This window comes from Urocitellus parryii, chromosome Y (assembly GCF_045843805.1).
Source record: "Urocitellus parryii isolate mUroPar1 chromosome Y, mUroPar1.hap1, whole genome shotgun sequence".
NCBI lineage: Eukaryota > Metazoa > Chordata > Mammalia > Rodentia > Sciuridae > Urocitellus > Urocitellus parryii.
The window spans coordinates 3,232,268-3,259,903 of record NC_135548.1 but is presented as its reverse complement, the minus strand read 5'-3'; the positions used below and the strand labels follow the sequence as shown (position 1 = coordinate 3,259,903).

General features: G+C 32.1%; 1 protein-coding gene across 2 annotated transcripts in view; it reads left to right on the top strand.

Annotated features, from left to right (window-relative positions):
- LOC113175910 (lysine-specific demethylase 6A-like) overlaps positions 1 to 27,636 on the top strand; it is a 212,960-nt gene that overhangs the window by 142,409 nt on the left and 42,915 nt on the right. For both annotated transcript variants that reach the window (XM_077794197.1, XM_077794198.1), the window contains 8 exons: positions 1,305 to 1,434; positions 2,898 to 3,003; positions 3,607 to 3,812; positions 18,542 to 18,606; positions 18,680 to 18,754; positions 19,597 to 19,745; positions 22,968 to 23,082; positions 26,651 to 26,838. In XM_077794197.1, the coding sequence (XP_077650323.1) occupies positions 1,305 to 1,434; positions 2,898 to 3,003; positions 3,607 to 3,812; positions 18,542 to 18,606; positions 18,680 to 18,754; positions 19,597 to 19,745; positions 22,968 to 23,082; positions 26,651 to 26,838 (1,034 nt within the window). The remainder of the gene's footprint in view (positions 1 to 1,304; positions 1,435 to 2,897; positions 3,004 to 3,606; positions 3,813 to 18,541; positions 18,607 to 18,679; positions 18,755 to 19,596; positions 19,746 to 22,967; positions 23,083 to 26,650; positions 26,839 to 27,636) is intronic.

The following is a 27,636-nucleotide window of genomic DNA, read 5'->3' as shown; positions in this document are numbered from 1 at the left end:
TGTTGTACCTTTTATGAACTATTTAATATTATACCTCAAAAGGTATAATATTAAATAGTCCATAATAGAACATTTCAAGCCCTACTTTTATTAGCCCAATATCAAAAATCTTAGAGGAATTTTTCTGTGCAGAAAATACAACAAAGCAGTGATAAATTTTCTTCAAAATTTTATTGTTCTATAAATTGAAATGAAAGACATAATTTCTTCAGAAGCAAATGCAATTAGTGGTTTTTTTTTTTTTTACTTTTCAAAATAAAGATTCTTTTCTTGTCTGAAATCTTAGTATCTTAAAGCTCTTTTCCTTTGATGTTTTAACATGTTGTTTCTTCTAAAATTTTAATAATTAGGTAAGGCATTTTGAATCATTTGAAAGGCTGGTTTTCTGAATTTGTTAAAATGTTAAGGCTTTAGGGGTTGTGCTTGTAGTAATGAGTACTTGCCTAGCATGTGTACAGCACTGGGTTTGATCCCCAGCGCCGCATTAAAAACAAATAAATAAAATAAATAAATATATTCTGACCATCTACAACTAAAAAATAAATTTTAAAAAATATTAAGTATTTAGAAATATTCTTCTTACATTGCTTATACCTTAAGAAGAATTTGAGTTTGATAGTGATTCTTATCACATTTTATGAATTTGTTATTTAGTAAATGTGATACTTTTCAGTAAAGGAAGAAATTATTCAGATACCATTAAGTAATAACCAGATATAATATGAGGATGAGTAGCGTATTTTTATATCTTCTTAAAAATTATTGTAATTTATAAATTTTGGAACCATGCTGAATATATTAGCCAGCTAATACATAGAAAATAAGTTTTGAAAAGAAAGAACTAGTGAATTGCTGGGTTTAGAAGTTGTCACAAAGATATTTTGGAAATAATTAGTGAAATGTGTTGTTAAAAAATTATCTGTTGTCATTATTACTGATATCTAAACCTTTTGGACAAGTGTTTTAATATTTAATGGAGAGAATTTGACCATAAAATGAGTTAGAAAAATTAAGATAATAAATTTAAAAATTAATTATAATAGATAAATTTAAAAATTATATTGAAAAATATTTGTGAGGTTTATAGTATATTTTAAATAAAAGATAAACGGAATCAAAGTGAATATTTTGTGTAGTTAAAGAATCTAACTGAACATCTACTGAAATTAACAGCCATTCTCGAGTTTTTTATTGACTCAACCTGCTTCAGAATGATTGTATTTTTTATATCTAACTTAATGCAGGTTTTTTTCTATTTTGAAAGTAAGTATAATGCTGATTTATTTCTTTTGCTTTTTTTAAAGGAATCTAGGGAAAAATGGCTTGTCTAATAGTCACATTTTGTTGGATAAATGTCCACCTCCACGACCACCAGCTTCACCGTATCCTCCCTTACCAAAGGAGAAGTTGAATCCACCCACACCTAGTATTTATGTGAGTCTCAACTGATTAACTATAAATAAATCAAGTGTCTGAACTTGTCTGCCTTTAGAGGATAGATAAATGTTTAAATCAATTCAGATGCCTTTTAGGAAACATTAAATTTATTTTCACAGTCTGAATATTTTAAAAATATACTTATTTTCCAAAGGATGATAAAAAAGTGTTCTTCATCTACATATGGTACACTCCTTTTTTTTCCTTGATAAATATAAAGTTTTATTGAAACAGCCTCATCAATTTCTTTACATTCTGCCTTCAATGTTACTTGCTGAAGGAAAAAGGTAGTTCAAAAGTAAAAAAAAAAAAAAACAAAAAAAACTTTCTTGTATCTGGCAAAGAAGTTTGTTGATCATTGGTATATTAAAAAATATTTTATGGGCTGGGGATGTGGCTCAAGCGGTAGCGCGCTCGCCTGGCATGCGTGCGGCCCGGGTTCAATCCTCAGCACCACATACAAACAAGGATGTCTGTCTTGTCCACCAAGAACTAAAAAATAAATAAAATTAAAAAAATATATATATTGTGTGAAGAAAAATTTTAAAATCTATTTTCATATATTAACTGGGATTTTGAGAACCTCCAAAGATGTTGTTTCAGTTTAAGCATTTAGTAAATATGTTTTTAAATCTGCATTGCATGACTTACTAATTGTGTAAACCTTAAAAATTCATTCAGTTTATGCCTTTTTAATCAAAGAATTTTTGTACTTCCAAAAATGGTAGTTGAGAATGAAAATGATAAGGAATGTTATTATAAAGTCTACCAAAATATAATAGGTATTTCAAATTTTGAATTTGAAACTACCTACCATTTTTGAATGTCATCAGTGTAAGTATTTGATACAGAAAGTTGAATTGAAATTCAGATAATAAAAATTCAGACAATATTTGTGTTTTTCTCCTGATGACTTTGTGCCTTTCATTGTTTCATTAACCTTCCTAGTCAAAAAAGAAAAAAAAATCCTAGGCTAAGAAGTGAAGATACAGGCTTTAGAATGAACTTTATAAGTGGATTTGTGAGATTTAGCTTTTTCTCTATCAGATATTATCTTAATTCCTTACCCAATTAAAATTAGATAACTTTTAGAGAAGGATAGAAATAGAGACGAGATGATGTTTTCATCAAATTTTGAAGAAATGAATACAAAAAGATTTGTATTCTTTTTATTTCTCTAAGTAATGGAAGTACACTTGGAAAGTATACTTGGGAAATACTTGAAAAGCTAAAATATTTAAATGTCATTTTTTGAATCTTTGATGAAAGAGGTGAAGGACATTAAAACATTTAAATGTATTTCTTTAAAATAGAAATTTACGGAGTTGTTTCCACAGTTTTTTGAAAAGACTAGTATGTAGTCTAGACTTTATAAACTGTTGAGTTGGTTGAAAAATGACATGAATTTGCAGAATAATAGTCATTTTCCTGAGACCTAACAATACATTTTAATTTTATAGTTGGAAAATAAGCGCGATGCTTTCTTTCCTCCATTACATCAATTTTGTACAAACCCAAAAAACCCTGTAACAGTAATACGAGGCCTCGCTGGAGCTCTTAAGTTAGGTAAGCATTTAAAAAAAAAAAAAAAAAAAGTTGAACAAGAACTGTTTCAATTAAGAATACAAATAGAAGCACCAGTAAACACTTGCTGATTTGTTTTTACCATTTTGAATTTTTATTTTAATTCTGTCACTGTTTTTATTTATCTCTGTTTCTCTCTCTTCCAATCTTGTCTCTTTCTTTATCTTTCCTGCTCTGTCTTATTAAAATTTTGATAGTTTTTAAAACAATCATATTTGTTTTAAGAAAGTCTGTCTGTGTGGAATTTGGGCATACATATTTTAAATGTATAATGTTAGTGATATTGGTTATTGGCAATTTCTGCAGTGAAGTTTAAATTGAGTATCAGTTATGAAACAAAAAATTAATTTTATTATATAAATTTTTATATGAAATATACAGAGCATTTAATTCTGCTTATAAACACCATAACTCATTTGTTAAACTGATAGTTATATCCAGGTTCTACTGTGAAAATCTGGTACCAAATGACTTTTCTTAAGGAAAACTAATGGAACTACACAAAGATAAAATTTTAAAGGACTTCGAATTTTTTATTGTACTGAAAATGATTTTATTCACTAACAAAACTTATTTTTTATGAAGATCTTGGACTTTTCTCTACCAAAACTTTGGTAGAAGCTAATAATGAACACATGGTAGAAGTGAGGACACAGTTGTTGCAACCAGCAGATGAAAACTGGGACCCAACTGGTACAAAGAAAATTTGGCGTTACGAAAGTAATAGATCACATACCACAATTGCTAAGTATGCACAGTACCAGGCCTCTTCCTTCCAGGAATCATTGAGAGTAAGTTTGTTTGGTTTTACTCCCTCCATTTTATAGAGCACATTACTTTTGTAACTACTTGGTATTTACTATTGTATTTTATAAATACTTATAACTTAAACCTTATTAAACTAAAATTTAAGCGAGGTTATGGTTAATAATACATGTATACATAGAAAAAATTATTATCTAGTATCTGTTTTGAGTTTTGAATATTTTCATTTAAAATTATAAACTAAGCGTACATTATAGTTGGGAGAATGATAATAATAATGTGAAGAAAATTTGGAGGCAGCTCCAATGTTCACTCAACCAATGAAGAAATGTTTCATTTTGTGTACACACACACGCGCGCGCGAACACTCTCGCCATCATCTCATGGCTTTAAATTAAATTTCCTTCATTATTTGTAGTATTGAGGTCTTTTATTGCATTGGCTACCGGATATCTTCTTTGGAGAAATTTGTATATTTATTTTCAGCCTGATTATCTGTTATTTTATTGTTGAGTTTAGAGGTTATTTGGATTTTATTTTTAATTATTATTTAGTTGTAGTTGGACACAATACCTTTATTTTATTTATTTTTATGTGGTGCTGAGGATTGAACCCAGGGCTTCGCATGTGCTAGACGAACGCTCTACCCCTGAGCCACAACCCCAGTTTAGAAGTTTTTATAGAATATGAATATTATTCTGTGTAAGATATGATTTTGAAATTATTTTCTTCCATTTTGTTGGCCATTTCACTTTTTGGTAGTGCTTTTTGATGCACATATTTTAAATTTTTGGTGGTGTTTAATTTATTTATCTTTTCTTTTATTTTCTGTGCTTTGAAGTCTAAGCATCATTGCCAAATTCATATCACAGAGCTTTTCCACTATTTTCTTCTTACAGTTTGTAACACTGAAAATAGGTATAGGGTTTTATTTGAACCTAACAGAATGTTCTAACAATATATATGGCACATGATATATTTTGAGTTAATCTTCCTGTGTGTTCTAAAATAAGAGCTGTGCTTCATTCTTCTGCATGTTGAAAGCCAGTTTTCTTAGTATCATTTATTGATTTTATCATCCTTGATTTTCAGGAAAAAATAATTTGGAGCATGGCATATAATCTTTTTTGATGTGTTGCTAAATTCAATTTACTAATATTTGTATTAATAAATTAATAAACATTGCTGTATAGTTTTCTAGTGTCTTTATCTCTCTAGTGTAAAAAGATGAGCAAAATTGTTTAAAAGAGTTAGACGTGTAACCAGGACCATTATCAGTTTTTAACTGTTTAGGAACACCCACAGTGACAAAATTTTGTAAGCAATGAGCTATAACATCTTTAGTTTTTTCTCCGGCATGAAGAGAGCCCATCAAGAATCCGGAAGAAGTATCAACTGTAACATGTAAATATTTTAATTTTCCAAATTCTGGCAAGTGTGTGACATCCATCTGCCAAATATGGTTAGGTATCAGTCCTCTAGGATTGACTCCAAGATTAACTTGTGGTAAAAAGGTCACACAATTTTGACATTGTTTTATTATATGCCTGGCTTGTTCCTTAGTTATTTTAAAACGCTTTTGTAAAGTATTAGCATTAACATGAAACCTTTTATGAAAATTTGTAGCTTCTTCTACAGTAGAAAAAATATGTATATCATGTGTACTTTTATCTGCTAAATCATTGCCCAAACTAAGGGCTCCAGGCAATCCTGTATGTGCCCTGATATGTCCTATAAAGAATGGATCTTTTCTATCCCAGATTAGACTTTGTATAGTGGAAAACAAAGAGAAAACAGTAGAGGAAGGGGAAATCCTACCAGCATCTTCAAGGGATATTATAGCATTAACTATATACTGACTATCAGAAAATAAATTAAATACAGAATCTTTAAACATCACAAAAGCTTGTAAAACTGCATTAAGCTCTACCTTTTGAGCTGATTGTTTGGGTACTAAAAATGTAAAAGTTTGATCAGGGGTAACTACTGCTGCTGTACCATTATTTGACCCATCAGTGAATATATTTGGAGCACTCATGATAGGTGTTTTTCTTGTCATTTTTGGAAAAACTACAGGATGCTTAGACCAAAAAGACAACAAAGGATTAGATGGTAAGTGATTATCAAATGAAACATTAGATTTACACATGATTATTGCCCAAGTATTTAACTCATTAGCTAACTCATCAATTTGATCCATAGTATATGGAGTAATAATTTTATTGGGAGAAATTCCAAACACTCCCTTTGCTGCTTTTATTCCTTTGAGTATTAATTGTCCTACAGCCTCAGGATACCTAGTAAGAATAGTGTTAGGAGAATAAGATAAATGTATCCACAATAACGGACCATCTTGCCAAAATACTCCTGTAGGAATATTTTTTGTTGGTATTACAATAAATAATAAAGGCAAACTTATATCAATTCTATCCAAATGCATATTTTCCATATATGTTTCAATAATTTTTAATGCCTTTCTTGCTTCAGGAGTTAATATGCGGGGTGAATTTGGATCTGATGAACCTTTTAGGATATCAAATAAAGGTCCCAACTCTCCTGTTGGTATGCCTAGATAAGGCCTTATCCAATTTATGTCTCCTAATAACTTTTGAAAGTCGTTAAGTGATCTGAGTTGATCTACTCGTATTTGAATTTTTGGTGGACGGACCATGGTTGAGGATAATAGAACTCCTAAATAATTAATTGGAAAATTTAATTGTACCTTATATATTGCTATCTGTAGATTATAATTTTTTAACAAATTTGTAAGTGTGGCATAACATTCCAGTAATGTGTTTTTATCTTTGTGTGCTAACAATACATCATCCATATAGTGAAATATTTGTAGTTCAGGATTTTGATTTCTAAGTGGCTGGATTGCTTTATTAACATAAATTTGACACATAGTTGGGCTGTTAGCCATCCCTTGAGGGAGCACTTTCCATTCATATCTCTGATCAGGACCTTCATGATTCAGTGCAGGGATAGTAAATGCAAAATGTGGACTATCCTCAGGATGAATTGGAATTGAAAAGAAACAATCTTTAATATCTATAGCTAAAACATACCAGGTTTTTGGTAAAGCAGACAATTGGGGAATCCCTGATTGAGCAGGTCCCATAATAACCATCTCATTATTAATGGCTCTTAAATCTTGTAATAATCTCCATTTACCAGATTTCTTTTTAATGACAAAAAAGGGAGTATTATAGGGAGATACAGAAAGTTGTATATGTCCCTCCGCTAATTGTTGTTTGACCAGGTCATGGGCTGCTTGTATCTTTTCTTTAGTCAGGGGCCACTGAGAAACCCATACCGGTCTATCTGATTTCCAAGTGATTTTTATTGCCTCAGTGACCCCTTCTGAAAACCCAGTCCATGTCTATTTATTCTTTGATCTATTTGTATTGGTGCTGCTATACCTTGTTCTTGTTTTTCTAATCTTTTTCCTTTCCTAAAACCTTGTCTAGCCATAATAGTGGGTGCATTTTGATTGATATTATTTGTTAATGTCAAACCTAATTGATCTAAGACATCTTGTCCCCATAAATTTACGGGAAGATGATCCAATACATATGGCTGTATAGTTCCTTCACATCCTTCAGGATCCTTCCAATCTAAGACCATTGCACTTCTATGGGGATTAGTTGCCACTCCTAGGCCTCGAAGTGTTTGAGTGGCTGTTGTAATGGCCAATGTTTTGGCCATTCTTGACGAGAGATGATGCTAAGGTCTGCACCTGTATCCAGTAGCCCATTAAATTCATGTCCTTGAATATTTAGTTTTAGCATTGGGCGAGAATCTAAATTCAAAGACAGCATAGCCCAATCTACACCTGTGGAGCCTAAACCCCTGGAACCTCTTTCCATAGTACTACTGGAAAATTTATCATGTAGGCTGGATATTATTAATAACAGTGCTATTCTATCTCCTGGTGAAATTACTGATATACCCTTTGGAGAACTAGCTATAATTTTTATTTCACCTTCATAATCGGGATCAATTACCCCGGGACTTATCATAAGTCCTTTTAGCGTAGAAGAACTGCGTCCTAACAATAAGCCTACTGTTCCTTGGGGAAGAGGTCCTTTTACTCCTGTGGGAATGATTTGAACTCCCATCTCTGGAGTTAGTACTGCTCTGGCGGAGGCGCAGATGTCCAACCCTGCGCTCCCTCTGGTTCGTCTGATGAGAGATCTGATGGATAATGTGTCCTGGGTACTACCCTGATGGGTTTGCTGGGTTCCTCCATGGTTTTTCTGGGTTCCTCCAGTGCCCCGTACATTTGTGGTCGTGGGCCCTGGAGCATTGGGCCCCCCCTGTCCGTTTTTTGGCAATGGAGCCTGATGCCTTTCTCCATGATATCGTGGGTAACCACCTGGTCCTTGTCCATTTTTTGATAATGGAGTACCCTCTATGGTGGTTTGAGAACGGCATTCATTAGCCCAGTGTCTCCCTCTACGGCATCGTGGGCAAATATCCGGTGTTCTATTCCTTTGATACCTAACTTTGTTAAACCTTCCTCCTATGGGGCAACTCCTTTTAAAATGTCCTGTTTGTTCACAATTATAGCATGTTTTTGTCCTGGCATTTAAAGCCTGTTGTACTGCAGCTGCCAAGACTTGCCCTTGTTCATTTTCTCTACATAATTTAATATATGTTTTTAAATCTTCATGTCTCCATGGTCTAATAACCTCCCTGCAGCAACGATTTGCTTGGTCATAAGCCAGTTGTTTTATTAATGGCATTGCTTGTTCTGTGTCACCAAAAATTTTGGTGGCCGTTTGAATAAGCCTATCTAAAAAGTCAGCGTAAGGTTCATTAGGTCTCTGTATTACCTTAGATAGCTGACCTTGTAAATCTCCATGTCCTTGTAAAGTCTTCCATGCCCTAACTGCGTCTGCAGCAATCTGTGCATATACAGCAGGATCATATTCAATTTGTTGCAGCTGACCCTCATAAGCTCCTTTTCCTAGCAGCATCTCTAGATTTCTTTGAGGGTAACCAGCTGCTGCATTTCGCCTAGCTGTCTCCCTGCAAAATTCCTCATTGGCAACCTTCCATAACAAATATTGTCCTCCATTTAGCACAGATCTACACATGCCAGCCCAATCTGCTGGAGTCATGTCCAAGTTAGTAATGGATTCGACCATGCTTACAGTGAAAGGTGCATGAGGACCATAGGTTGTTACAGCCTCCTTTAATTGCTTCACTGTTTTGAACTCTAACGCACGGTGAATTCGCTGCCCTCCTGCCTGCTCAAGTACAGGGCATGCTAATCTTTGAGGTCCTGTCTCAGGATCCCATCTATCAACTACGGGGGTTGAGTGGGTTGAGGGCCACTCAGCTATCTCCATAGGTGGAGCTGTTGGCTGAATTACGCCCTCTGGTGATAGATCGGTGTTAGTAGCAGCCTCCTGTTGTTGCTTCCCCCCTGATAGCTGTTTCTCCTCTAAGCTTTTTTCCTTTAAATTTTCTTCCTCTGTCTGACTAGCTTGAGAGACCTTCTCTTTTGCTTGATCTAAATTGTCTTTCTCCATGGTTTGAACCTCTAACAATTTATTTAACACTCTTTCAGTTTGTTTTTTACTAATTTCTAATCTGTTACAAAGATAACGCAACCCAAAAAGATAACACAAAACAAAACCGAAACAGAATGAAACAAAAATGGAACAAAAAATCGTTGTATCAATTTTCCTATTTTCTGGACATGTGCATTTGTGGTCTATTTCTATCTCTTCCTCAGGGGCAAACAACTTCAAACCTTGAGCCAACCATTTTTCCCAGTCTGCCTGAGAAAATTCTAGGGATAGGCAGCTTGAAACAAAACCAAAACAAATCAAAGCAAGAACATATTGTTTTTTAAAATGGTCACCCATTCTCTTGCCTTCCCTTAGGGGTAAGCAATTTCACTTACCCCGAAGCTTCAGACGTTCCCAGTGCAGGCCACCAAATGCCGCAGTCTGGCTGGGCACAAATCACGAGCCACTGAAGCAGGAACAAATTTTATTTTTTCTACTGCAAGAAAAAACCTCACACACGCTCCTGGGGAATCCTCCCGAAAAAGCCACGAGGCTCCTGCAGGAACCCCCAGCCGGAAATATCTCCCCGGGAAAACCCTCCTCCTGCACTTTGCCAACCAATGGGAACTCCCGGGGAATCCCTGTGAGAACTAAAAATAGCGCGAGAACTCAAAAATAGCGCTAGAACTCAAAAGTAGCGGCAGAGGCGGATATTAACGCCTTGCCTGTCAATCAATACTGTTGGCAAAATGCCAGGGGCCATACAGACTCGGCTGTGGCTCTCAGCAGTCTTTATTGGTTGAAAATATTTCCTTTTAAATAAAATTATTGATTAATTTTCATATTGTATCATCCTTGATTTTCAGGAAAAACATAATTTGGAGCATGGCATATAATCTTTTTTGATGTGTTGCTAAATTCAATTTACTAATATTTGTATTAATAAATTAATAAACATTGCTGTATAGTTTTCTAGTGTCTTTATCTCTCTAGTGTAAATCTGCCTCATAGGATTAATTGGAAATTGTTTTCTCCTCTTTAATTTTTAAAAAATTTTTAATAGCAGGCAAAAACTATCCCAGTCTTTTAAACTATTTCTAAATGGGTTAGAATTGTGCACATAGACTCTTCTATTTCTGGTTTGTGGGGCAGATAATTGAACTAAGTTGTCAAAACCTCTAGAGCAGCACTGTTATTCATATGCCTGACCAGGAGTAGGATAAGAACAAGTAAAGACACCATAGGATTTCTTTATGATTTTAGCATGGCTTTGTCTTGATTGTTTGCTTTTTTTTATGTAGATGTGTGACTGTTTTCCACAGATCCTAAACTTCTTTCATGCTAGTTTTAAGACTTTTTTCCATGAGAAAATAACATGGCCTTAAAATCTCTCTTATTACCATTTTCACTATGTCACCAGTTGCAGGTTTCTGTTTTATTGCTTTATTGAGATAATTTACACAGCATAAAATTCACCAGTTTAGTTTTGTTTTATTCCATAATACTGGAACTTAGGATCTCTTGTTGTTGTTTTGTTTGTTTGTTTTTTTGTTTGTTTGTTTGTTTTTAGAACTGAGGGTCGAACCAAGAGATTTGCAAATGCAAGGCAGATACTTTGCCATTGGGCTATATCCCAGCCCTAATATCTCTTAAATGCTAGGCAAATGCTATACATACATCCTGATCCTAATAGATCAATTTAAAATATACAGATCAAATATATTCATAGTTGTACAGCCGTCAATATAATTATTGTTAGAACATTCTGTTAGGTTCAAATAAAACCCTATACCTATTTTCAGTGTTACATTGTCCTAAACTTCTATAGTCTTAAGAAAGTATCTTGTTCTTTCTGTATTTATAGATTTGCCTAATTTGAGTATTAATGTAAATGTGTGCTATAATGTGTGTCATAACCAGTGTCTTTTTTTATTATTATTATTAACCTAAGATTTTCAATGTTTATTTATATCATGTAACAAGAATTTATTTCTTTTTTATTACTAAATATTATTCCATTACTAAATATATATTCCATATATTTCACTTTTTTGGAGAGTTGTCTTCAATCAGTTGACAGGATTCAGTTGCATTTGCTTTGTAACTATTGTTAATAATATTGTTCTTATTATTCATACAGGTATTAGTGTGGGAATTCTATTTTTGGTGCTCTTAGGTAATCATGTGGTAGAATTGCTAGATGATGTGGAAACCCGGTGTTGATCACTTTAAGAAACTGCTAATTTGCTTTTAAAAATGGCTGCATCATTTTTTATTTCTAGTCTTAGTTTATAAGTGTCCATTTTTTCATCCTTTCTATCACCTGTGTATTACCTTTTGATTTTAGCCACTGAAGTATTTGTGAAGTAATAGCTCTTACAATTTTGATTTGTATTTGCAAATAGGAAATAAATGCTGTTTATTAAGATTTTTTTTCATGGCTCTATTGTCCTTATAACATCTTTGTTGAAGTATATGTTCTATTTCTTTATCCATCGTTTAATTGGCTGTTTGTCTTTTGCTATTGATTGGTAATGGTCTTTCGGTATACTCTTATTACAATTCATTGACAAGTATTTAAAGTACATTTTTTTCTGTTACAAGTTACTTTTCCATTTTTTTATGATGTTCATTGAAGTATAAGTTTTAATTTTGTTAGTGTCTAATTTATTTGTCTTTCTGGGATTGTTGTTCTTTTTTTACCATCACTAAAAGTATATGCATAATACATGCTCTTGCAGATTTAGCAATGTTTTTCTTTTAAGAGTTTTCTTGTTACATCTTTTTATATTTAGGTTATTGATATATTTTGAGTTGAATTTACCACATGATATTAGGTTTAAGTTCAGTTTCATTCATTTTCATGTGAATTTCATCCATCATTTATTTATAATTTCATTCATAATTTTGTCATCCTTGTAAAAACAATTTTTTATTGAGCATTTTTTTACTAGTGCTATGAAACTAATTATTCAGAATTCATGTGTCAGAATATTCAGAAGTTCCAGGAAGAACATCTTCCCTATGTTCTTACCTTTTTTATATGATTTATAAAGGAAAGACAGAGTGACTAAATAAAAATATAATCAGAAATAGAGCATCTTAACTTTTTTCATGCTCTATATATACAGTAGGTATGTATATTGGTATGTGTATGCGAAGATACTTCCTACTTTGAAATGTGTACCATTACTTTGCCAGTTGGTATTCCTAATTGATGTAGATAGTTCTGTTTCTTCCTGGTCTTATTTTAATTTGTTCATTTTCTTCTCATATTTGGGACAGGTAGAAAAATATACAGGTTTCCATTTTATAGAGAAAGGCCAATATGAAAAGACAAAACAAGGTTTTTCAAAAATATATATATATATATATATAAAAAATTTGTTTAACCCCAGTAGCACTGAGCTACTCCAGACCTCGATTTCTTCAGTAGTTCTTTTAGTTATATATAACATTAGGATTCATTTTTACATAATTATTCAATCCCAATATTTTTTCTTTCTCCCCTTTATTCCTCCCCCTGTTCTCTTTCCTTTAATCTCCTTCAATTACTCTACTGATCTTTCTTCTATTTTAATGGATCCCCTACTTTCCTTTTCTGTTTTGTTCTTTCCTTTTTTCCTTACTTTGGACTAAATTCTGCATATCAGAGGAAACATTCAGCCTTTAACTTCTTGTGTGTGTGGCTTATTTCACTTAGCACAATGGTCTCCTGTTCTATCCATTTGATGAAATGCCATAATTTCATTTTTTATGGCTGATTAATTCTCAATCTGTATACATATTATATATTCTTCATTCATTCACCTAGATTGCTGTTGTTAATTGTGCTTCTATAAACATTGATAAAGCTGCATCAATAGCATGCTGATTTTAGATTTTTTGAATAAATACCAATGAGCAAGATAGCTGGGTCATATGATGGTTCCATTCTTAATTTTTTGAGGAATCTTCATGCTGCTTTCCAGATGGATAAACTTATTTGCAATTCCACCAACAATATGAGTAAACCTTTTTCTCCATATCCTTATCAACATTACTGTTTGTATTCTTGAAATTGTCATTCTGACTAGAAGATGAAATTTTTGTGTTGTTTCTATTTGCATTTTTTTTTTGCTAGAGTTGAACATTTTTCATATATTTATTGGCTATTTGTATTTTTTTTTTTTTTTAGTAAGTGTCTGTTTCTTTTTCCTTTTTATTGATTGGCCATTTATTTTGTTGAGTTTTTTTATGGTATTTTGGATATTAATTCCCTATTGAAAGCAGGTGGCAAAGATCTCCCATTCTTTAGCCTCTCTCTTTATATTCTTTTTTTTTTATATTTATTTTTTAGTTGGACACAATATATTTATTTATTTTTATGTGGTGCGCAGGACCACAGGGCTTTGCACGTGCTAAGCAAGCGTTCTACTGCTGAGTGAGCCACAACCCCAGCCCCATCTCTCTTTATATTCTTATTTCCTTTGTTATGCAAAAGCTTTTTAATTTCATGTATTTATTTTTTATTTTATTTCTTCCACTTAAGAAATTTCGATTAAGGAGGTTGATGCCTGTGCATATGTTGGAGTTTGGGTCTACATTTTCTTTTAACAGCTGCAGAGTTTTTTGTCTAATTCCTAGGTCTTTGATTCACTTTGACTAGGTTTTTGTGAGAGAGACAGTGGTCAAGTGTTATTCTTTGACATACGGATTTCCCGTTTTCTCAGCACCATATTTTGATGACTTCAGCATCATTCATCTTACTCTGGATAGCTTTGGCTATTCTGAGTCTCTTACTTTTTTTTTTTTTAATTGTAGGTGGACTTAATTTTATCTTTATGTGGTGCTGAGGATCCAACCCAGTGCCTCATGCATGCTAGGTGAGCGCTGTACCACTGAGCCACAATCTCAACCCTGAGTTTCTTACTTTTTCCAAATGAATTTTAGAACTATTTTTTCTAGTTCTGTGAAGAATGTTATTGGGTTTTGATAGAGATTGTATCAAATCTGGATAATGCTTTTAGTAGAACAGCCATTTTGACACTAAGAATTGTAAGAGAATTCTAAGAGACTCAGAATAGCCAAAGCTATCCAGAATAAGGTGAATGATGCTATCTGTGAACATGGAAGGTCTTCATTTCTTCTAAGGTCTTCTTCAATTTGTTTTTTCAGTATTGTGTAATTTTTATTAAGTTTAATATCCAAGTATTTTTGTTGTTGTTTAGAAGTTCTTTTATATTGCATAGTTTTCCTAATTTATTTTCAGCAGATTCATTAGTGAAGTACAGGAAAATGGTTGCTTTAGTAGGCTGATATTGTGTATTGATACTTTACTAAATTTGTTTATCAGTTTTAGAAGTCTTTTGGTGGAGTTTTTTGGATCTTCTAAATATAGGATCCATGAACAAACACATCATTTGACTTTGTCTTTTAATATTTGTATCTGTTTAATTTCCTTCTATTGTCTTGATTGCTCTGGCTAGAATCTTTAAGAACTATGTTGAAAGGAGTGATGAGAGTGGACATCATTGATTTATTCCTGTTGTTGGAGGAAATGCATTCAGTATTTCTCCATTTAATATGATATTGACATTGGGTTTGTCTTATATAGTCTTTACAATGTTAAGTAAGGTAAGTTCCTTCATGCCTAGTTTCTTTAGTGATTTAATATGAATGAGCGGTGTACTTTGTCAAATGGTTTTTCTTCATGTACTGAGATAAACACGTGATTCTTGTCCTTAACTCTATTTCTGTGGTGAATTACATTTATTGATTTGACATGTTGAGCCATACTTTCATCCTAAGGATGAAACCCAGTTAGGCATAGTACACCATATTCTTAATGTGTTTATGAAAGAATTTTTCATATATTGACAGTGGTCTGAAATTTTCTTTTCTTTTTTGTGCCTTTTCTGGTTTTGATATCAGGGTTACACTGGCTTCATAGGATAAATTTGTCAGTGTTAAATAAATTCTTTGCTATTTCATGGGATAGTTTGAGAAGAATTGGTGGCATTTATTTCTTTAAAAGGTTTAGTAGAACTTGTTCAGCCCTGGGCTTTTCTTTGTAAAGGTTTTTTGTAGCTGCTTCAGTTTCATTACTTGAGATTTTTTAGCTTATTGGATTTAAGTTTTCAAATGAATTTCTAGTGAATCTCTTGATTTCAGTAGTGTCTATGGTAATATTTGCCTTTTCTTCTCTAATTTTATTAACTTGGGTCTTCTCTCGTTCCTTTGATTAGTTTGGTTAAGGGCTTATCAATTTTCTTTTTCTTTCAAAGAATCAACTTCGTTTCATTGGTCCTTTGTGCTTCTTGTTTTATTTTGCTTTATTCTCAATTTCATTGTCTTTGGCTCTGATTTTGTTTGTCCCCCTGTACTGGGGATTGAACTCAGCACCACTTATCACTACACCACATCTCCAACCCATTTTTAAATTTTTTTTCTTTTTAATTTCTGAGATAGGGCCTTGCTAAATTTCTGAGGCTGGCTTTGGACTTGTGATCCTTCTGCCTCAGCCTTCTGAGTATCTTTGTGTACCACCATACCCAGCCCTTGTTCTGATTTTAATTATTTTCTATCTTCTACTGATTTTAGTGTTAATATGCTCTCCTTTTTCTAGGGCTGTAAGGTGTGACATTTGATTATTTATTTTTTACATTTCTTGTTTTGTTTTGTTTTTATACGAACTCAGTGCTATAAACTTTCCTGTTATAACTACCTTCACACTCTTCCAGAGATTTTTGACATGTTTTATGATTGTTCTAATTTGTGTCTAAGAATTTTTTTTATGTCTCCTCTGATTTTTTTCTGGTATCCATTCAACATTCAAAGGTTATTATTTCATTGCTAGGTTAGAATTGTTGCTGTTTTGTTTTTATTCTCTTGTTGATTTCTAGTTTCATTGTTTTATGATCTGATAGAATGCAAGGAATTATGGGTTTTTGTTGTTGTTGTGTGTGTGAATATTTGCTTTGTGACCTAAAATATGATCTTTTTCAAAAAATATTCTGTGTGCCACTGAGAAGAAAGTGAGTCATGTTGTAAATGGATGAAATATTGTTTAGATGTCAACTAGGTATACTAATTCATAACATTTTTTAGTTCTGAAGAATCTTTACTTATCTGGATAATCTAGCTAATAGAGAAGTGTATTGAAATCACCTAGTATTTTTGTATTGTTTTTTTTTTAATTGTTAATTTTTAGAAGAGTTTGTTTTAGTAAGTAGAAACACTGTTGTTTGGGACATAAATATTTATAATCATTGTATCTTGTTGTTGGATGATTTTCTTAACCATCTCTTTGATTCTGCATGTCTTTGACTTTTCCGATTAATTGTGACTTGTAGTCTACTAGTCTGATTTGACAACAGCCAACTTTCCTGGCGTTTGGATCTACCAATCTGTGTATTTTATTTGAAGAGTTTAAACTATTTACATTCAGTTATTCAAGAGAGTTGATTTTTATTTCCTGCCATTTTGATTTCTTTCTAATGGTTAATTTAGATTTGATTCTCCTATAATTTTTTTCCTAGTGCATATCATTGAAATGTAGGGTTTTTTTCTCCTTCTGCATGAAATATTATGTTTTATAGTACAGACATAGTAGTTATGAATTATTTTAGTTTCTACATATCATGAAAGTTTTATTTCATCTTAAGTTGTGAAGAATAATTTAACCAGATATAGTAATCTTGGTGGTATGTATCATTCTTGGATTTTATTTTAGGACCTGGATTCAGAAATAAGTTGAAATTTGGATTGATTTACCTCTAAATATTAGCTGCCATTTTTATTTTACAGCTTTTAAAATTCTCTTCTAATTCTGTATATTGGGCATTTTTTCATTTTAATGTGTTTTGGAGAGGACTTCTTTTGGTCTTGCTTATCAGAGTTCTTTATAATTTTGTATTTGGATTTTCATTTGATTTCTAAGATTTGAAAGATTTTCTAATATTATGTCATTGAAATATCATGCTTTTCTTGAGTTTGTTTTTTGAAGCCTTAATCTACCCCAGTGATTCTTAAATCTGGTTTCTTGAATATGCTGGAATGGTCTCTTAACATCTTTTCTTTATGGTTAACATTATTTTTAAGATTATATACTTTGTTTTTATGACAAGCTATATTCAGAGTCACCTAATCTATTACGGTTACTTTCCGTTGAATTTTAAATTTGATTTCTTGACTTTCATTTCCAGGATTTCTGTTTGGTTCCTTTTCAGAGTCTCTTTTTTCTAAAATGATCTTTCTTTAACTTTCTGTATTTTCTAAATTTACTCTCTACATCTTTTAGCACAATGAACATCAACTGTGAACTTTGTAAATTCTTCCTCTGACATTTACTCTTCTTTCATGTTGACAGAGTTAATTGTTGAAGCATTTTTTTGGTCACCCACATTCCATATCAGCTGTGCCTTCATTCCCTCTTTTCCATGCTGCAGAGAAATTAGAGATCCCTCCCTGGTTCCTCTCCATCATCTTACCTATTCCCCAAAACAAGCCTTTTTTTTTTTCCCCTAGTTTGTATGGGCAGCATGCCTTTATTTTATTTGTTTATTTTTATGTGGTGTTAAGGATCGAACCCACTACTTTACACATGCTAAATAAGCACTCTGCCACTGAGCAACAACCACAACCCAAAACTTGCCTTTGTGATGTTAAAATAGAATATTAGTTCTCCATTTCTGGTATTTTTTAACAACTTTTTCCTAACAATTTGCCTATAAATGTTGTTTATTATTAGTTCTGTCTTTAATTCCCAGGACATCTGTAAAAGTTACATTCCTTTGTCACTTAGAAACTTTAGCCAAAGCAAAATTAGAATAGGTTTTTGCTTTTCTTGCAAATTAGTACAATACCAGAATTTCATAATATTAATTTGTGTAAATACAGAGGTTGAGTACAAAGTCAGTGCAATTTAACATTTCTTGGGTCTTTATTTAATTTGAAAATATTAAGAAATTGGAGGCATTTTCTACAAACTGTGCATGTATTTCTGTTTTTAAAATATGGACATTATATGAGTACTTTATTCAGTTGCATACAGTAATTAATCTTTTTGGATACTAAGTGTGAATTAAGTTTAATTTAAAAATTAAAATTTAATTTAATTTAACTTAAAAAATTAAGTTTAATTAAAAAATTAAGAAATTGGAGGTGTTTTCTACAAACTGTTCATGTATTTCTGTTTTTAAAATATGGACATTTATAGGATACTAAGTGTGAATCTTCTGCTTACTCTGTAGGAAGAAAATGAAAGAAAAACACAACTTAAAGACTATTCAGATAATGAATCCACATCTTCAGATAAGTAAGTAATTTTTAGCATCCACTCTGTATTTCTGTCTGAAAGGCATGGATCTAATACTTTCTCTTTTTTTAAGTTCTGGAAGGAGAAGAAAAGGACCTTTTAAAACCATAAAATTTGGGACCAACATTGACCTCTCTGATAACAAAAAGTAAGTTTATTAACTAAAGCAAAGGGGATTACAGAATTGAGAATTGCCTTCCTTCCTATTCTTTCACTTAGTCATAATATTGTGTTGACATCTAAGTTTCGGATAAAATCTTTAAGACTCATATATTATTGTATAAGATCTTATAATTAGAATTTTTTCTTCTGGAAAAAACATACGAATTTACAAGCTTAAAAATAGAAAGTACAGGGCTGGGGATGTGGCTCAGGTGGTAGCGCGATCGCCTGGCATGCATGCTGCCTGGGTTCCATCCTCAGCACCACATACAAACAAAGATGTTATGTCCGCCAAAATCTAAAAAATAAATATTAAAATTTTCTCTCTCTCTCTCTCTCTCTCTCTCTCTCTCTTTCTCTCTCTCTCTCTCTCTCTCTCTCTCTCTTTCTCTCTTTCTCTCTCTCTCTTTCTCTCTCTCTCTTTCTCTCTCTCTCTCTTGCTAAAAAAAAAAAAGAAAGTACATTGTTTATTTCACTTATTAGGCTTTTATAAATTTATATGAGACTTTTTTTGGTGATCTCTATTTTAGGATTTTTCTCTTTGAAAAAAATTAAAACACTTTACTGTTACTATTAAAATATTTCTATGTGTAACATCTTCTTATTGAATCATAAGAATTTGGATGGGGCTGGGTTGTGGCTCAGTGGTAGAGCACTTGATGAGCATGTGTGCAGCCCTGGGTTCAAACCACAGTACCATATAAAATAAATGAATAAAATAAAGCTATAAAAATATTTAAAAAAAAAAAAAAAAGAATTTTGAGGACCTGATTAATTCTCACTAGTATTTGCAAAGAGTTTCACTTTCAATCTGTTATTTTATTGCAGGTGGAAGCTGCAGTTACATGAGCTGACTAAACTTCCTGCTTTTGTACGTGTTGTATCAGCAGGAAATCTTCTAAGCCATGTTGGTCATACCATCCCAGGCATGAATACAGTTCAATTATATATGAAAGTTCCAGGCAGTAGAACACCAGGTGATTTTTATGAATGAATATATATTATATAGTTGAAAAACTAAAGTTTAAATCAAAAAACACACAGAATCAATATCTTTGCATTTATTTACTTTCTTCTTTTAATTTGTTCTAATTAGTTACAAGACAGTAGAATGTCTTTTGACATATCATACATAAATGGACTGTAACTTCTCATTCTTCTGGTTGTACATGATCCAGAGGTACACAAGTTGTATAATCATATATGAACATAGGGTAATAATTTCCAATATATTCTACTGTCCTTCCTACCCCCTTATCCCTTCTTCTCCTTTCACTCCCCTCTGCATAATTCAAATTACTTCTATTCTTTCCTAGCCCCCCATGCTCTTATTATGAATTAGCATCCATAGTCAGAGAAAACATTCAGCCTCTGGTTCTCGGAATTGGCTTATTATGCTAAGCATAGTATTTTCCCGCTCCATCCATTTACCAGCATATGCCCTAATTTCATTCTTCCTTATGGCTGAGTAATATTTCATTGTGAATACATTCCACATTTCTTTAACTTCTTTATTCATTAATCATTTGAAGGGCACCTAGGCTGGTTTCATGGGTTAGCTATAATGAATTGAGCTGCTATAAATATTTATGTGACTGTGTCACTGCAGTATGCTGATTTTAAGTGATTTAGGTATAAAACCAGGAGAGGGATAACTGAGTCAAATGGAGGTTTCATTCCAAGTTTTTTGAGAAATCTCCATAATTCTTTTCACAGCAGTCGCACCAATTTGCAGTCCTACCAGCAATGTATAAGTGTACCTTTCCCCCACACATTTTCACCAACATTTATTGTTGCTTGTATTCTGATAATTGTCATTCTGACTAAAGTGCCATGAAATCTCAGTGTCGTTTTTGGTTTGCATTTCTCTAATTAATAGAGATGTTGGACATTTTTTCATATATTTGTTGATCAATTGTACTGTGAAATGTCTGTTCAGATCCTTACCATTTATTGAATAGGTTATATCTATTTATAATTACTAAAACTGAAATAATTTTTTTGAAGTTGTTTTTCTTTGTAATAAGTGTTTGTAATTATAACTAATATCAGTATTATTTTGTTCCCTTTGGTGTAGAGAATAAAGTAATTAAAAAAATTAAACTAGGAAAGGAGAATTAAGTCCCTTACTGAGTAAAGGCCATAAATTATTATTCTATTGACTGCAAACTGTCAGGTGTTTCTAATTTTTTTTCACTACAGTTATTGTAAGAAAGAACCACATTTTATCATGAACTTCTTTATTTGAACCATATGTGAAAAAAAAACTTTATTGATAATACTTAAAATACAGTGTACTGCTGTTTTACTTATTTGTTCCTTTTTTTCCCCTTCATTTTTAAAAAACCTATTTACAAAAACTATCTAAAGTAGTAGTCAACAGAATTCTTCTATAAGGGCTAGGATAATCAAAGTTTTACTTGATATTTTCCAAATATATGTGAGACTTGATATGTTACAAATATATGTGAGAATGGGAATCTCGCTTGTTATATGCTGCAAATATACATAGGAATGAAGATCTAGCTTGTTCTATTATTTTATAGAAACTGAAATTTGTAAAGAAATCAAAAATTGATGATTTTGTATTAATTTTGATCTGAGAAATTTTTTTTCGTCTTCAAAATAAGGTTACTTTAGTATAAATTTCACATGTAAGATCTCTTTAAACTGTTTAATTTGGAAGTTTAATTAATTAAAAAAAATTTCAAAGGCTGCAACAAAATTTCCATGGCCAGCAATATTCAAATAACAGTGACAAATGGTGTTTTTTTTCTTGAGTCAGTTCAGAAAATTTTCGTCTCTGAGCTCTGAAGAATGCAGTGTAACTTCATAATAATAATGTTATCAATCTGTTGTTTGGTAGAAGAAGTGAGAATCAGCTTTCATTTCTGACTTTTAAAAAGTCATGATATTGCTATTCAGTAGGTCTCTGAGAACATCACATAAGAATATTTTTGCAAATCTGCCAATGAATGATATAGTTTGAGCACAAAAATTGTAACCATTAATTTTGAAAACCTTAAGTGAAATTGCATGTAATGAAATTGTATTCTTTTCATTAAAAATTTAAAGGAGGTAAAATATGATGTCTTTTGTCAGAGTGTCTAAAATGTTTGGGATTTTTAGTTAAGTAAGGGAGTATTAGTATATTTTTCAACTTACGTTCCTATGGAACCTTAAGGAATTTCTTGGCAGAAATCTGATATGTTTTGTTTGCTAGATATAATTAAAAGAAACAGTACTTTGGCTTGCTGTTCTATGTGAATTTTGTTTTTTATTGTTACATAAATAAAAAATGGTATCTGTGTAATAGAGTTCACAATCTGAATGCTCTTGTGTGTTCAAAAAAATTCAGATTGTTCATAGACCTTAAGATCAGATCATATATATGGTACTTGTAGCTCTTCCAGTATGGGTAAGTGAATGGCCTTGCCTATGGTGTTCCAGCTACTCTCATTTTAATTTTTATTTATTTTTTGGTACAAGGGATTGAACCCAGAGGCATTGGCCCACTGAACTATGTTCTCAGCAACTTTTACTTTTTGCTGACTAAGTTGCCCAGACTGGCTTTAGATTTGTGATCCTCTTGTTTCTTCATCCTCTAGAGTTTCTGGGATTTCAGGTGTGCACCACCATGCCTTTCTCTAATTTTAATTTTTTGGGGGAAGGGGTACTAGGGATTAAACTCAGGGGCACTGGACCACTGAGCTCCATCCCCAGCCCTATTTTGTATTTTATCTAACACCTTGCTTTTGCTGAGGCTGGTATTGAACTCATGGCCCTCCTGCCTCTGCTTCCTGAGCCACTGGGACTACAGACTTGCTCCATCATGCCCAGCTCTAATTTTAGTTTTTAAAGCCTCAAACCATGAGCAGTATTATCCACCTACCCATGATGAAAGAGTCAACAGGTTTTTACCTTACATCAGGTTGGGATGTGATAGCACCTACAAAATGACTGAAACCCCATTTACATTTTGAAAACTTTCTTTTTTAAATTTATTAATTTTTGATAGTATCTGTATCAAAAGGAAAGAGGAAATCATAATTAGAAGGTATATATTGGATTTAATGTATTATTCTCACTTCTAGATGTCTCTTTTTCACTTAGTCTTCAAAATTCTCCAGTAAATTAAAGGCATTTTCTCTACTAAATTTTTACTATGATAATGACTTTAATTTTCTTTTACTTTTTAGGTCACCAAGAAAATAACAATTTCTGTTCTGTTAACATAAACATTGGCCCAGGTGATTGTGAATGGTTTGTTGTACCTGAAGATTATTGGGGTGTTCTGAATGAATTCTGTGAAAAGTAGGTTTCAGAAATTAAAGTTTCTTTTAATATCTGATTGTGAAAAAATGTTTTTTGTACCAGACAAAATACAAAGTCATAGAACTGCAGGATTTTTACTTTTTATTCAGCAGAAATTTTATTTTAAGTGACTTGATTTTAAATCAAAATATTTTTTGTTACATGGGATACTTAAAGATATTTAAAAAACAGCCTCTAAATTAGTAATAGATAAAAATTGAGAATAGAAAGTAAACTCTTTTTTTATGTTAGAGTTAAAAAATTGATATAAACATGTTTTTGATAGATGTGCTTTAAGGGAAAAATAGGCTTTTTATAATTATTTTTTTTAAATGTTAAGAACTCTAAAATAAATTGTTCTATAGCTTGTTAATAACTTAGTTTTGTGTATTTTTGTGAGTCAGCCTCATAACATTATTATCAGTGCCTCATACAAGGGACTCTCATTAGTTTTTCAAAGTTGACAGTGGAATTAGGGGGAAAAATCTATATTGTATATATACAACACATGATAAAATGGGACAGAAGCCTCATATTCATTCATATGTAAGATCTATTTTAAAATTAATTCAGATGTATATCACACAATAATTTTTTTTGTTTTGTTTTTGTTTTCTGTGGTAGGGATCAAAATCAGAGTTTCACACGTGATAGGCAACAATTCTAGTGTTGATAGACCCCAAACTCAGTAATTTTTTTAATTAAAATTTAAGTATTTTTATGTTTAATTGACAAAAAAAACTTACCATGTGATGCTTTAATACATGTGTGCATTGTATAATTTTCACATGAGGTTAAACATATCTATTTCCTTAAACTTTTTTTTTTTTTTTTTTTTTTTTTGGTGGGAGGATCCTGGGGATTACATTTGGGCAGTCAGCCACTCAACGACTGAACTACAATCACAGCTCTTTTTTTGTATTCTGTATAGAAACAGGGTCTCATTGAATTGCTTGGTGCCTAGCTTTAGCTGAGGCTGTCTTTAATATCCTGTATCAATCTCTCAAACTGCTGAGATTACAGGCATGTGCTACCACATTTTTTTTTTTTAAATTTACTTTTTAGTTGTAGTTGGGTACAATACCTTTTATTTTATTTATTTGTTTTTAAATGGTGCTGAGGATCAACCTAGGCCTCACACATCCTAGGCTCTACCGCTCATCCACTACCCCAGCCCCTACACATTATTTCTTTTGGCTGAAAATATTCAAAATTCTTTGTTTTAGATTTTTGCTTGTATTTTTACTTACTGGACAATCTAAATAAAAAACATGTTTTATTTGGTAATAAGTGCATTTTAGTTTTTTTAAAAGATAACTTACCCAAAATTTCCATCTTTTTTTGTTTGTTTGTTTGGTTTTTTGTTTGTTTGTTTTATTTGAGGTGGACACAATATCTTTTTTTTACTTTTATGTGGTGCTGAGGATTGGACCCAGTGCCTCGCACATGCCAGGCCAGGGCACTACCACTTGAGCCACATCCACAGCCCCCAAATTTCCATCTTTATTTATTTATTTTTGTATGATTTTCTCGATGTAACAAAAAATTTTCAGAGTTTAAAAGTTAGCAGCAAACGTTTTAATCTGAACTGTTTTTTAGCAGCAAACTGGAAATTTAAGAGAAAAGTGTCATGGGAAGGTCCAGTGTACTAAATAAAGAATTTCTTGATATTACTATACATATTTTTGTATTTGTTATCCTTAAGTTGTGATTTTATTCATTATTTCTGAGTTGAAACTGGATTATTGTTTTCTTTCATTTTTGTTTAGAAAGGTGTCCTTCATTCAAAGATAGTTGAAAACAAGTGATATTCAAAAAGTTTTGAACTTGGAATAACAATATCAATTTTTTTGTGAAATGATTCACTTATTTTAACTGTCTCAAAGTTAAAATGATTTATTTACCTTAAGTTGCAGAAAGTAGATGCCTTTTGTACAATTTCACTCAAATTTTATTTTTCATGTGGACCAATGCTGCTGAAATACATAATTCATGTAGTTTGTTGCTCTACATATAAAACTCAAGTATTTTGATTTTCAGTCCATTTGTCTTAATTGTGTTAGTTTTGTTTCTTCTCCTCCTCCCCTCTTCCTTCTTAACTAAAAAATATTTTTTCTCTAGTTTTCTTCAGTTTCAATTTGTAGTATATGGGTAAACTAGGGGTAAGGTTTATTTGATACTTATAGCTTTTTTTTTTCTTTTTGTTTATTTACTTTTTGAAAAGTCTTGAGAAGTATGAAGAAAACATGATTTTTTTTATCCTTCATTTGTTAGGGTCTTGTAGACGCACACTAGTTTTAGAAGGAGAAAAGGAGGAAAATAAGTATCTATGTCAACAAATCATCTTTTATCATTTTAACAAGTGCTGTTTCTTATATCTTAACGTTTCTAATGTATACATTTCTTCTTGAGAAAACTTAGTTTGAAGTAAAGTATATCATCAAATTCTTTGTGAAAACATCAATGTAAATAAAAGAATCACAACAGTTATATTGTAATGAAGGAGAGTGATAAAAAAAAAAAACTAGACTTCAAAATTAAGCCTTAACTATCTATGCATGGTGACAATGATTGAAATCCCAGTGACCTTTAGGAGAATCATAAGTTGAAGGCCAGACTCATCAACTTAGCAAGACCCTGTCTCAAAAAAAAAAAAAAAATCTATAATACAGAAGATCAATAGAAAAAAGGGAAGGAAATGGGAAGGAAGAAGTGAAGCAGAGGGAAGGGAAAGGGAAAAAACTTGGGTCTGAATTAGAACAAATTATATGCTATGCTTTTCTGATGATTTAATATGAATCATATACATATATGATTCATTACATATATTATATATAACTAAAAACAGCCAATATAAATAAGTAAACAAATAAATAGCTGGGAGGATATGATTCAGTGTAGAGTTCCCGTGGGTTCAGTCACTGTTACCAAAACACTTAAAAAAGAAAACATCCCTGAATTCAATCCTCAGTGTATTTAAAATAAATAAATAAACCTTATATGTACATATATGTGTTTCTTTTGATAGTTTTACTCAACAACTTCATTTTAGTCAACTAATTGCTAAGCCCACATAGAGATACCTCTTTTTTGCTTATATTTTAGAACAGTTAGAAGACGACTCTCACTTCAATTTTGTCTTAGGAATTAAAGGAAATTCTAATCCTTTTATCTGTAATATTTTGGTTCTGATTTTAAATGACTTGATATAATCCTCATCTTCTGTATTATAGAAACTAGATATTAAAAGTTTCTTCAGTTGAAATGAAGTTAGAAGTTGTTCTATTTTTAAATGTAACTTTAACTTTTAGGTGTTTGAATAGTAAAATAAAGATCATAGTCATTAATGTTTGCCCAAGTCAACCAATACTCACATGCAGTTAATTTTTCGAAATATGGATTCTATCACATTGAAGTGTTCACTTTTAAAAAATGCAGTTCTCTTTACAGTGCTTGTGCAGCTCAACTCTTTAATGAAATAAATATGAATTTTTTTAAAACTTTTAAAATTATTTTCTGATCTTTGATGAAAAATAATTCTTTGTATTATTTATTCCCCCTCCCCCAGAAATAATTTGAACTTTCTAATGAGTTCTTGGTGGCCAAATCTTGAAGATCTTTATGAAGCAAATGTTCCTGTGTATAGATTTATTCAGCGACCTGGAGATTTGGTCTGGATAAATGCAGGCACTGTGCATTGGGTGCAGGCTATTGGGTGGTGCAACAACATTGCCTGGAATGTTGGACCACTTACAGGTATTGTATGTTATTCCCTAACAAATTTAATATTTAAGGGATTGTTTCCATTAGGTAGTTTTTTGTTAAAAAGTAATTCATTAGGGCTGGGGATGTGGCTCAAGCGGTAGCGCGCTCGCCTGGCATGCGTGCGGCCCGGGTTGGATCCTCAGCACCACATACAAACAAAGATGTTGTGTCCGCCGAGAACTAAAAAATAAATATTAAAAATTTCTCTCTCTCTCTTTAAAAAAAAAAAAAAGTAATTCATTAAAAGTAGAAAGTTCAAAGCCAGATTCAGCAACAGTGAGGTACTAAACAACTCAGTGCGATCTTGTGTCTAAATAAAATTTTTATTTTTTTAATTTTTTTTAAAAGAGAAAGTGAGAGAGACAGAGAGAGAGAGAATTTTAATATTTATTTATTTATTTTTTTTTAATTTTTTAATATTTATTTCTTAGTTCTCGGTGGACACAACATCTTTGTTGGTATGTGGTGCTGGGGATGGAACCCGGGCCGCACGCATGCCAGGCGAGCGCGCTACCGCTTGAGCCACATCCCCAGCCCCAATATTTATTTTTTAGTTCTCGGGGGACACCACATCTTTGTTGGTATGTGGTGCTGAGGATCGAACCCGGGCTGCACGCATGCCAGGCGAGCGCGCTACCGCTTGAGCCACATCCCCAGGCCCCAAAATAAAATTTTTAAAAAGAACTGAGTTGTAGTTTAGAGGTTGAATATTCCTGAGTTAATCCCTAGTACAAAAAAAAAAAAAAGAAAGAAAAAAATAGAAAATCAGCAGGTGTGGTGGCGTATACT